Source organism: Sinocyclocheilus grahami, unplaced genomic scaffold, assembly GCF_001515645.1.
Source record: "Sinocyclocheilus grahami isolate Dianchi unplaced genomic scaffold, SAMN03320097.WGS_v1.1 scaffold588.1, whole genome shotgun sequence".
NCBI lineage: Eukaryota > Metazoa > Chordata > Actinopteri > Cypriniformes > Cyprinidae > Sinocyclocheilus > Sinocyclocheilus grahami.
In genome coordinates this window covers 789,023-802,266 of record NW_015505767.1, presented here as the reverse complement: position 1 = coordinate 802,266, position 13,244 = coordinate 789,023, and the positions used below count along the sequence as shown (strand labels likewise).

Below are 13,244 nucleotides of genomic sequence, written 5' to 3'. Positions count from 1 at the left end.
GATGCAACGCAACGCGTAAAAAGACAGTATAAGTCATTATAATCCGTAATTACGTCCCCACTGGATGCTACAAATGCCTCGTTTATAATGGGTTTTAATGTTTTTGTCTGGTCGCTCCGGCCGGACAGGGCATCACAGTATGGTAAGGGGCGTAACATTTCCATCACACGCTTGAGGTATTTGGCCAATCACAATGCACTGGATAGCTGGCCAATCAGAGCACACCTCGCTTTTCAGACCGATGAACTTTGTAAAAATCGACGCGTTTCAGAAAGGTGGGGCATAGAGGAGAAACAATAATGCATGGAAAAGAATGTGTTTTTTGAACCTTAAACCGCATAAACACATTTCATTACACCAAATACACCAAATAATGTTCTTTTTAGCAACATCATATGACCCCTTTAAAATTTTATATAGACCACGTTTTTATAAACATTTTTTGAAAATTTACCGCTTAGGCAATAACGTTGACAATAACGTATATCTTCAACATACGTTGTCTATGACCAAAAATGTAAGAAGATATGTTTTCAGTGGACTTTTAAGATCTGCTTTGCTTGAGAAAACAAAAATATACAGTTACAGTGTTTTTTTTCTTTTGATTTAGTTGAGTTGGTTTTGCATCAAACACAATGTGATTTTCAGCAATGTAGATCTGACATCAACAGCACATTTTTCTGCTTGGGCGAGCGCTTTGCGGACAGCTTACCTCGCGCATTAAATCTGCCGCAGACCAGCAAATCACTGAGAACGCGCTACAATCCTGACGAGTCATAGCAACAGAGCGGTGGCGAGAAAGCTGCGGAGAATCCACTCGCCCAGAAGCAACCACAACTGGTAGATTTAAAGAAAATTACTGCCGTTTGGCAAATAAATCATTGTACGTTCTTATTCCTAACTCTTTAAGCTTTAAGTTACATTTCAAATGACAAGGGATCAACTTATAATCATGTTTATATGAATTATCCCATGAACTTTTTCTCTCAAATGGCCTGGGTATGCGGAGCATTCGCAGCTTATATGGACGGAACGCCACTGGTATAAAGTGTTTATGTTACTATGTTATGTTTTTATTAATTCATACAAAACCCTCATTGTTTTTTTTTTGAGTCAGAGAAATACTGCTTCTATTAAACGAAACAATTATTACAGCTTGTAGTTGTAGTTGTAGTTTACATTTCTTTAATCATAAGTAGCTTGTAGCTTGAAAAGTTTCTCCAATACTGGTTGGTAGTAGTTTCTTTAGCGGCTAGCAAAGCATGTTTCACACTGGGGTACTCATAAAATATGCTCATCATCTAAATGCAATACAAAGGACACTGTGGAGCAAATGACTGAAGATGTCTCACCGTCAAAGATTTCGTCTCCATCATTCATCAGCTCATCGTCAGAACAGATGCTCAACACATTTACCAGCATCTCCGTGACTGCAGGCAAAGCACAGACAGTCAATCGCAACATAGCAAAACAACATTTAGTTGAAAATATCGGACATAAGCACAAGCTTTTTTTGCTGTGTCTGTTTTTTCTTAAGGAAAAAGTATTGGAGATGATCAAGTTTTGGGTTAAGATTTTTTGGGGAAAGAAATTAATACTTTATTCAGAATACTTTATGGCAGTAAGAACATCTATTTCAAATAAACTGTTCTTCTGAACTTTGTAATCATCAAAGAATCCATAAAAATTTAATTTTTCATAAAATATTAAGTAACATAACTGTATTCAACATTGATAATAAGAAGAAATATTAGAATGATTTCTAAGGGATGAATGACTGCTGAAAATTCTGCTTAGCCTTCACAGGAATAAATGATATTTTAAAATATATTAAAATAGAAAAAAGTTTTAAATAGCAATATTACTGTTTTACTGTATTTTTGATCAGATAAATGCAGATTTGTTGAGCATAAGAAACTTAAACTAAAAAAACATGAACATATTACAGACAAACTTTTGAGCTATTGTTATGTATGTATGTGTATATATATATATATATATATATGTACTGTATATATATATATATATATATATATATATATATATATATATATATGCGACAGAGGTACCTTTCTCCCCCACAAATGGAAGTGACCAGGTAAAGACATCCATGAAATTTGGCAGCCAGTAAGGATGAGGGGAGCAGTTAAACTGCCGGATGTTCATTACATTGTTCTCATACTTCAGAACGGCAGCTGAGGAAGTGAATAATAAGAAAAAGTGAGCCTCCGGCCTATGAGCATTCTTGAATCAATAATATGAGAAATAATCTCAAGAGAGCGTAGCTTCCTGGGCCGCTGGGTTTGTTTCCTAATCGACTAATACAAGTGGAATTATTGTCTACATTTTTTGCTAAAGCTGTGTGTACACACAATGATATGACAAAACCCAACCTAAATGAGCTCTATAAGGAAGAACATGTCAATCAAATATGGCGTTAATACACCTGGATATACAGTATATACATTTTTTATGTGGCTGAACATTCATTTTCACAAAGAGCCTCCACTAGATGGTACTGCTGAGAGGTTGACCCTGTTCCATCAGCGGATGATAAGAACACATGGATGGAGTCACTCAAGCTGATGGTCCTGCCCACACTCTCATCCAACTCCCATCATAATGCTCCATTTTTCTCGCACATAAGGAAAAACAGGACTCACCTTTATTGTTGTAAACATCAAGGTAGTTTGGTGCAGAGAAGATGGTAATTAGGGAAGGGAAGCCAGTAGTCTGACTCTTCCTGTACATCCGATACCTGTTAGAAGAGAGAGAGAGGGAAGACAAATCATACTGTAATTTACTTTTTATAGACAAAATGTGCAAAAACCGTACCTGTACGAAAAAAGTGTACCCTTAAAAAACCTTAGTACCTTATCTACCCCTAAAAAAGTGTCACCAAACTCGGTCCTGGAGTTCCAACTTGCCTCAACACACCTGCCTGGAAGTTTCAAGTATACCTAGTAAGAGCTTGATTAGCTGGTTCAGGTGTGTTTGATTAGGGTTGGAGCTAAACTCTGCAGGACACCGGCCCTCCAGGACTGAGCTTGGTGACCCCTGCCCTAAAGGGTGCATATTAATACACAAAAACTGAATTACAGTGCAAAAGACAGGGAATACATACCCTGCATCTTGTGCTTCGTGTGCTCGGATGATTGATAACAAGTTATTATTCTGTAGGAAGTCACAGACAGCTGGATAACTGCAACACAGAGATTGAGAGAAGGAGTGTGTGAATGGAGCACGCGTGCAATTCAATATGTGTCCAGCAGGGGCAGTGTGGTGCTCAACTGTGCAGCATTATCATGTTATGTTAACAGATATCCTGAGAAAGAAATCCTCGTTCTTACATATTTGCAATTCAGAGTTCATATATGTATAGATATAGAATACATTGACAGACTTTTTCACTCACAGTCTCAGCAGACCCTGGTATGATTTGTGTTTCAATGAAAAATTTATATTGTGATAGTATTTAACATTGTTATTGTATCAATAAATATAGTTTATCTCACAATGTTGTATCAGTATTCTCATGCCAAGAATTTTAGTTATACTGTATTTTGCCATACATTTTTCTCAAGAATATTTTTGGTAAAAAGAAGATTGACCACCATTCAGAGCAAGTCTGTGAGAACAATTAAATTTTTTTTCAGTAACAATTTGAAATATGTTTCCATTTGTTAACATTAGCTATAAAATACTTTAACAAATGTATTGCTCCTTATTAGTTAATGCTAGTTAATGCATTAACGGTAACACTTTAGTTTAGGGACTAATTCTCACTATTAACTAGTTTCTCATTTGCATGCATAATACTAGCATATTATTAGTACTTATAATACACATATTCTGTATGAAAATATTCTATATCCCTTATCCTACCCAGTGCCTAAACTTAACAACTACCTTACTAACTATTTATAAGCAGTAATTAGGACTATACTGAGGCAAAAGTCTTAGTTAGTATTTAGCCGAGAATTTGACCTTAAAATATAGTGTGACCGCATTAACTAATGTTAACTAATAGGACCTTATTGCATAGTGTTGCCATTGTTTCTTTTCAACCACAATTGCTATACACTAAAATAATAATAATAAAAAACGCTGCAATATCATATAGAGTGCTTTAGTGCCCGTCCACTTTTTCAGTGCCGTTGGTTCCAACAAGTATTTTTACTTCTGAAACCATAGGGTAAAAAAAAGTCTTTGTTAAAGTGTTATAAGCCATTAGTCAAGCCAACCAGATTCACCACATTACAAACTTTGATTTGAAGCAAAAAGCCAAAATTACAATTGTGCACTCAATGGCTTTGGTGAGGAACAAAAACTACAATCCCATGAAGCACTGCAGGACAGAATTAAAAACTATGGAGAGTTATAAAACGAATCATATTATATTTGTTGATTATACCTATGGAAACAATATATTTTATTTTTATTGCAAAATATGCATAACTATACAAATATTGAAGTATTTTGACAGCATAGCAACTGCCGAATCGATTACGTCATGACTTCATGGGAGTGTGCATTCCCTGCAAATTCCCTGAATTTGCTCGCCATGACTCTCTGATTAGTGGAACTGTCTGTACAGAATCATGGGTAATGTCGTTTTTCATGACAAATTCAACAGTTAAACGGAATTATTTTAAGAATACGTTTTAAAAATAAAGAATAATGCAAATGAATGGCTTCAACAAAAGCATCTCAGTTAACAACCTCAGAACTCACAGTAGGTCTGTGTTTAAAGATTTATTAAAGTTTTCTATGCAATGAAAATGAATGGAGATGGATGCTGTCAGGCTGCACTGTGAGAGAATCCTAACATACGTTTGCCTACAACCCAAAGAGTGTGTAAAGGAGGGTGTGAACTGCTCTCTGTCTTTCTCTCTCTCTCTTGTGTCATCGGCTAATGAGGGGGCACTGCTGCTTTACCACTGCTCTCTACCAATCACTTCTTCCTCTACATCTCTCTTTCTCTCTCGCTATCACTCGCTCCAGTTTGGCAAGAGGAAACGGGTTGTCATGGCAACACCACACTGCAGAGCCCTTGGGGATTGTGGGATAGATCGCGTAGCTGAGTTGCCGTTGCTGGCCGCAGTGTAAGCCCATCACTCTCTCCCTCCTTCCATCTCACTCTTTCTGCTGACTACAGTAAGATCAGGAGGCTGAAAGGACATCCCCCCCATCTCCTCATCTGACAGCTTCACCCTAGTCTCACACGGCCAGACGTTTGATCAGCATAAAGCCTGGTCCACTTCCAACTTAATCTGACAAAGAAATGTCCACTTAGACAAATACTGAATATTTTTGACATATTAGAAACCATATAGAATACATATGAATTGGGAAAAGTACACATTGTTTGCAGACGTAATTTAAAGGAATATTTCCTGTTCATTGCAAATTCATCTCAACTGACATCATGATATGTTGATGAACACAAAAAATTATTTTGACTTGTCTCTGGATTTCTTTACTAAAAAGTGAGGCACTTAAGGTGAGGATGCATTTATTGTTGTTTATGGGTGAAATCCAGTCAATTCAATAGAAATCATTTAACAATAACATTTCTGTGAATATTCACATTCACATTTTTGCTTTTTTTTTTTAAAGGAAAATTATTTTTGTGGTAATTAACATTTTACCACTTGTAGTGAATATTCTCTATAATAAAAATCTAGTTTTGTTCATGGATAAAATGTAATTTATTTGTATTTTTTACTAATTTATACATATATTTATACTAAATGCCGCTTCTATTCTCTAAATGTTTTCATTTGTATGCATGCACTCTGGGAAAACCATATACACGGAGTGTGCGTGTGCATAAAGGCAATCACATAAACAAACGGAGTGAATGGAGTGAAATAGGAGTGATTAAACACCAACATGGTGATTCAGGGAGGTGGGTAGCTCGAGGAACACTGACAACACAGATTAAAACAAATGGCTTCTGTGAGCCTTGCATAACAGAGATGTGTGTGGGTATGTATCTGTCTAAGTAGAATATGCAGCGTTGTGTGTGTGTGTGTGTGTGATAAATTCAGTTACGTGTGTTCTGAAACATGGCTGCCTCTGGTATTATGCATATAACACACAGACACACTAATGAATGTAGGGCTCCAAACCACTGGCCCAAATCTGCAGATTACACCAGACATACAGAGAGAGAGAGAGAGAGAGAGAGAGAGAGAGAGAGAGAGAGAGAGATTAGGAATAGATAGATAGATAGATAGATAGATAGACAGACAGATAGATAGATAGATAGATAGATAGACAGACAGACAGACAGATAGATAGATAGACAGACAGACAGACAGACAGAGAGATAGATAGATAGATAGATAGACAGACGGACAGATAGATAGATAGATAGATAGATAGATAGATAGACAGATAGACAGATAAATAGACAGACAGACAGACAGACAGATAGATAGATACCCTAAAACAAAGCTATTGTATGGTTTCAGAAGACTAAATGCTAATGCTAATGCTAAAACACAAACATTTAAATGCTGAAAAACAACAGACGAATCTTCACTCTTGCTCTAACAGAAACAAACTCTCATTCTCACATACACAAGTGCAATGCCATTCCATTAAATTTTCAGCAGAGTGTGTGAAATATTAAGAGGCTGTTGCTTTATGCAGTCAGAACAGAGGACAGAAAACAAGATCAACCCTGAGCACCTGGAGAGACCCAACACACACACACACACACACACATATATATACGCCCACATATGTGTACAATATTTTACACAACATCAGTGCACACACATATGCACATTCAAAGCATTGTGGCAGTGGCATTAAGACATATATATAGAATCGCGCAGAATTGTGGGATAAAAAGTTGCAATTACCATTTATATATATATATATATATTATTCTTTGGCAGGAAGCCTCATTTAAAACCCTCTGAAATCAGAATAATTTTTGTGAATTCGAGCCTACACTACCATTCTAAAGTTCGGCGTCAGGAAGAAGTTTTTTAAAAAGAAATGAATACATTTATTTAACAAGGACATGTTAAGTTGATCGAAAGTGACAGAAAAGACATTTATAATGCAAAAGATTTCTATTTTAAATAAATGCTGTTCTTCTGCTGTTTGTTTGTTAATCAGAGAATCCCCCCCAAAAAAGGTTAAAGAAGGTATCACGGTTTATACAAAATTCCACATTCATTTTCAACATTGATAATAAGAAATGTTTCTTGAGCAGCCAATCATCATATTAGACTGATTTCTGAAGGATCATGTGTCTCTAAGACTGATGTAATGACTGCTGAAAATTCAGCTTTGCATCACAGGAATAAATTACATTTTAAAAACACATAAAAAAATAAAGAAAACGCTTATTTTCAATTGTGATAATATTTCACAATATTACAATATGTTTTTCTTGTATTTTTGTTCAAATGAATACAGCATTGGTGAGCATAAGAGACTTCTTTAAAAAACATTTTAAAAATCTTACTGACCCCAAACATTTCCTTTTACTATTTTGTTGTTTCATGAATTGTTTTACTATATACATTTTGCTGAAACCCCCATTATTGGCTATTTAACGGCAGATTCTTTTGACAAATTGTCCCATATAGTATGACAATATATTCCCCCTCAGACACATCAAAACTCACACCCTTAAACACACAAAAACCACCCACCTGTAGAAGTATGAGCATCCTCTCACTGTGTTGTGGCTAAAGTACTCTTGGCTCTTTTCATTGCCGAAGTCCTCCAGGGGATCGGACCAAAGCAAATCACACATAGGCCCGAATGCTGGGGGCTCCTTAAACCGGTCCAACTAGGCCACAGAGACACAAATATAATACAGAATACAGAAATACACACACTTTCTTGTGGCCATGCATGAAATCCTTCTCATCCCACACACAGTGCAGCTGTTCACGCATGGCTTGGCAGTACCTTCTTTATGTCATCTAAGGTCTGTATTTCTGGGGACAGGCCACCGTGGACGCACAGGAACTGCTGGTTCATGAGAGCTGCCAAGGGCAGACAGTCAAACGCGCCCATACAGGCATCGTAAACCTGCTCTGAATACTTGATTTTACCTGAACAGTGAGGGGGAAAAACAGTAAAAAAAAAAAGTGAGTACACAGGAAAAGTAGTCATTTTGGTCACACTTTAGTTTGGGGACCAATTCTCACTATTAACTAACCATTAACCATTACTTCTCAATAAACACCTAATTTGCTGCTTATTAATAGTTAGCAAGGTAGTAGTTAAGTTTAGGTATGGGGTAGGATTAAGGGATCTAAAATATAATCATGAAGAATAAAGCATTAATACTGTATGTGCTTTATATGTACTAATAAATAGCCAATATGCTAGTAATATGCATGCTAATAAGCAACTAGTAAATAGTGAGAATTGCTCCCTAAACTAAAGTGTTACCATAATGTTTTGTTAAATACATTCTCTTATTAAGCCAATATCTGTTTCTCTGTTTTGCAAAGACATTTTAATGCTACCACAACAAAATGAAGAGCAACGGATATGCATTAGATGTGTAACTGATGCTTTCGTTCTGAATTTTCATACTTGTGCTGCCACAGAGCATGATGGGAAATGTAGTTCGGTCGCACACATAAACCCTTATAAACCCACTGAATGAGAAGCATTTTTTTACTTTATCATTATTCTTTCCTCATAGATACCATCAACAATAAATACCATCAACAATTCACAATTACTTTTAATGATAAATATCAGATTAGCTTCTGCTAAGAATCTTTAATGGACGCGCCATTAAAATTCTGTGCTTAAAAAAACCCAACAATGTAAATACAACATTGTTATGGTGTTCATGTGCACTCTCTATTATTATTTATTTTGTTTTATTCATTTTATTTCATTTTTACCTGAAAACCACTTTTAATGTTAGTCAAGCTTTCAAAACAGGCTATATTTGCTACTGTACCTTTAAAGAGATAGTTCACCCAAAAATGAAAATTCTGTCATTATTTACTCGCCCTCATGTCATTCCAAACCCTTAAGACCTCCGTTCATCTTCGGAACACAAATTAAGATATTTTTGATGGAATCTGAGAGCTCTCTGACCCTCCCATAGACAGCAATGTAATTACCACGATCAAGGTTCAGACGTAGCAGGGAGATCGGTAAAATAATCCATGTGACATCAGGGGTTCAACCGGGTTCAAATACTTTTTGTGCGCAAAAGAAGCCGTTTTTTTTTCTTTTGTGCACAAAAATATTTGAACCCTTTTGATGTCACATGGATTATTTTACCGACCTCCTTGCTATGTTTCTGAACCTTGATCATGTAAGGACCCTTGCTGTCTATGGGAGGGTCAGAGAGCTGTCAGAATGCATCAAAAATATCTTAATTTGTGTTCCGAAGATGAACGGAGGTTTTACGAGTTTGGAACAACATGAGGGTGAGTAATTAATGACAGAATTTTCATTTTTGGGTGAACTATCCTTTTAAGACAAGAAAATATAAGATGCTATGATTAGTTATTTTCAGCTAATGCCATAATTAACACTGTAGTTGTTATCAAGTTGGGTCATATTCTAATAAAGTAAAAATTCTGACATTATAGGCATGACTGGGACTGCGTTGTTAACATTAAAGTTTGTTTACATAGTACATCACAAGTTCTTTCATTTCAAACAATCAAAAAATCTTGTTTTTCTACAGTATGCCTCCTAAGAGTAAACAAAGGTAAGTCATTATGAGAAAGAAACAAGAGGTGACATCATGTTTTTTTTAACAGTTATTTTGCAAAAACCACCTAATATATGTAGCAAACATCAGCTATTTTGTTATAACAGCACTTGTTTTTCTCTGGTCTCATTAGATTCCTACTGGGACCGAACTTTAGCGGTCAGCCCCATGTGTCTCAGTGCGTCACAAACACTCACACACAAGATAAACAGTGTCTCCAGACGGAGGAGGGTTTTTTTTTCTCTTAGTGTGTCGACGCTAGCCCTATTCTCATTATGTCTCAATACGCCGCCTCTCAAAAGTATTTGTAACCATGGCGACAGGTCAGTGGAGTAGACAGATAAAGAGTTTGCTGTCAACTCTGCACCTCTCCCTCCCACCTCACCTGTCTCTGTGCTCCACCGCTCGGCCTCATGGGAAAGCGCCATTCTGAAGCATTACCTCATACTCCACGTCCCACCCCTCCTCCACCCCTCCCAACTGCTCTGCGTTATAAACCTCATTCTCTTTAAATGGAAAGATTTGTCCTTTCAGGAACAATAGACATTGTAGGAAATTATCGAAGGGAACTGAGGGTTGTGCTCCGTTATTCTAATTTGATTATTTTCAGTGAAATATAGGGAGATGGAATTTATATAACCCATTTAAACTTTGTCATTGTTCTGAAACATGAACTGCAATTCAAATGTACATATAAACACAACATATAAAAACATTGCATACAAAACCAAATAACATAAAATGATTTATTCCAAGTTATGAAAAATGATATCAAATAAAAAATGTATATTATATATACAATTATGACAAATCAATCTGTTCTATTAATACGGGAAAACTGACAGGTCTGATATAGGAAAATATATGGATATGGAATGCATGTACTCCTTTTAAAACATTAATTACTAATCAAAAATACAAAAATCATTACAAATGTTGGAATATATTATAAATATAAATTACCATTCTACAGTTTGGGGCTGGTAAGATTTTTAAATTTTTTAAAAGTCTCTTATGCTCAACAAGGCTGCAGTTATTTGTTCAAAAATATAGTAAAAACAATCATGTGAAATATTATCCCAATTTAAAATATTTGTTTATTTTACATATTTTAAAAAGTAACTTAAATGCTGATTTGCTGCTCAAAAATGTCTTATTCTTTTTAAAAAACGACTGTGCCTCTTAATATTATTTAATTAATTATATAATTAATATATAACTTACATAAACTATAATTTTTATAACATTATAGATGTCTTTACTAACACTTTTGATCAATTTAATGCATCTTTGATGAATAAAAGTATTCAAAGTAAAAATCATACTGACCCCAATCTTTCGAATAGTAGACTACTAGTGAAAGAGCATCTATTTGGATTTTTAAACCCTTTTTTGCCATTGCAAATTATATTTGCAGCATATTAATACAGCATTGCAAGCATAGTTTGAGTGTACACATGTGGCATACTCACATTCTTGTTTGAAGGTGAAATATTCTGTCAAATGTCTACATTCATGATTTCCTCTCAGTAAAAATAGCGTCTTTGGGTAGAGCATTTTCAGTGACCAGAGGTACAGAACACACTGCAGAGAAGGAGAGAGAAAAAGAGTTGAAACATATGGCCACATTCATGAGATACCTACAAACACCATGCTAATGCATGCCAGCGTAACGTCTGTGTAGTGTTAATGATACGCTTCCAATTACATTACATATGTTAACACATTTACTGTCAGTCCCCATCACCTTCACTCGCTGCCCTCGGACCAAACCATATCCTCGCTGTTTGAAGCTGGACACTGATTCCCTGACGTTTGTGACAGAATTGCCCATTCTCGTAATCAAAGGAACACTCGAGAGTTACAAGATAACTGGGATGAGACTATCAGCTGATAACCAAGCCTGCGTGGTCAACGGAAACTGTAGTTTATGCTTTCATGCGAGTTTCAACTCATTGTCAGGATTGAAAATGAAAAATGTAGATTTATTTTTAAGTGATTTTTAAGAAAATAATAAATGCAGGTATTACTGCGGGAAGACAGTTATGCTTCAGTCGCAACAGAAGTCATTTTTGAGCTACAGACACGGATGTTTGTATATGTTCATTAATATATCTTTGAATGTTTATACGCATTTAAAACCCTCTTAGCTCATGCATCACGTAAGAATACCCAGATATCAAGCCCACATCACTGACATACAAAGACAGAGGTTGAAATGAGCAAGTGTGTTTAATCTGACTCTGAGCTTGTGGGAAGGGAAACGAGTTTGAGAATTTCAGTCAAAGTCCGGCGCTTGAGGAATCTGATTTTACAGCAAAAGTCCAGATCGTGTGAAATGACCTACTGTACGTGCGTCACCATGCTTGAGACCTGTGAATAAAATGTGGAGCATCTCACTTCCTGTTTCTCCCACTACACACCAAGACATCGCTCAACAAAGTTTTCAGTGATCCTTCAGAAATCATTCCAATATGCTGATTTGCTGCTCAAGAAACATTCTATTATTATCAATGTTCAAAAGAACAATTTATTTGAAATAGAAATGTTTTGTAACATTATATATGGTCTGTACTGCCACTTTAGATCAATTTAATGCATCAGTGCTAAATACTGCCTGAACGAATAGTCAACTAATCAGTCTTCAGGGAGTCATGCATGACAGGTTCACCAGACCCCATTAGAATCCAGTTCTTATGAGCAAATACGTCTGTCCTGGGTGTATATGCCTGTAGCTCAGCACAGGATCAGCATGCTAATTAAAGCACCACTAGTGTTGTTTTTGGCGGCCTGCTTTAATTTTAGTTTTAGTCTAGTCTTTGTGTGAAACTGTCATTTTAGTTTTTATTAGTTTTAGTCACGTTCATACTCTTTTTAGTCTAGTCAAGTTTTAGTCGACTAAAAGTCTGAGCATTTTAGTCTAGTTTTAGTCGACGAAAACTGATGCCATTTAGTCTAGTTTTAGTCAATGAAAATTGTATTTTAGTCTCTTTTTAGAAATGCAATTCTATTTAACCCAGTCAATATAGTATAAGTACCTAGTAGTATAGACGAAACCAAAATTTTCTTTTAGCCAAACCCATTTCAAACAAGGTTATCTTATTATATTATTGTTACCTTATAGACTCAAGAATATATCCATTCCAGACACGGAAGACGCTCTGATTTGAATTTACAACATTTATTTTACCAACCAAACATCTTAGAAGTACACACACATAAATTTAAATAAAGACGAACCCCGGCTGGCCGGCCATCGGTCCCTTTCTCTGTGTCAGACTTAACTTTGTTTGGTTTTGGTCTTCTAAATCAGTGTTTCCCAACCTTTCTTTAGTCACGGCATCCTTTGTAAATGTTTACAAATTTGTGGCACCCTACAAAATTTATTTGGTCACAATATTTGAATTTCTAACTTTGATATGATAATTTGAAAAGTATAGATATTTGGTACAACAGAGAAGAACTGCAGAATATAATGTCATACAGATATTTTTAATATTATAAAAAAATCAGTAGGCTA

The 13,244-nt window shown here is 35.7% G+C and overlaps 1 protein-coding gene across 1 annotated transcript in view; it reads right to left on the bottom strand.

Annotated features, from left to right (window-relative positions):
* LOC107557026 (serine/threonine-protein phosphatase 2B catalytic subunit alpha isoform-like) overlaps window positions 1-11,558 on the bottom strand; it is a 17,005-nt gene extending 5,447 nt beyond the window's left edge. Inside the window, exons 1-8 of the mRNA XM_016240327.1 lie at window positions 11,472-11,558; window positions 11,197-11,308; window positions 7,942-8,087; window positions 7,680-7,819; window positions 3,125-3,202; window positions 2,664-2,758; window positions 2,070-2,195; window positions 1,353-1,430 (exon numbers count right to left, since the gene is read on the bottom strand). Of these exons, the coding sequence (XP_016095813.1) occupies window positions 1,353-1,430; window positions 2,070-2,195; window positions 2,664-2,758; window positions 3,125-3,202; window positions 7,680-7,819; window positions 7,942-8,087; window positions 11,197-11,308; window positions 11,472-11,558 (862 nt within the window). The remainder of the gene's footprint in view (window positions 1-1,352; window positions 1,431-2,069; window positions 2,196-2,663; window positions 2,759-3,124; window positions 3,203-7,679; window positions 7,820-7,941; window positions 8,088-11,196; window positions 11,309-11,471) is intronic.
* Between the last annotated feature and the right edge of the window lie 1,686 nt (window positions 11,559-13,244).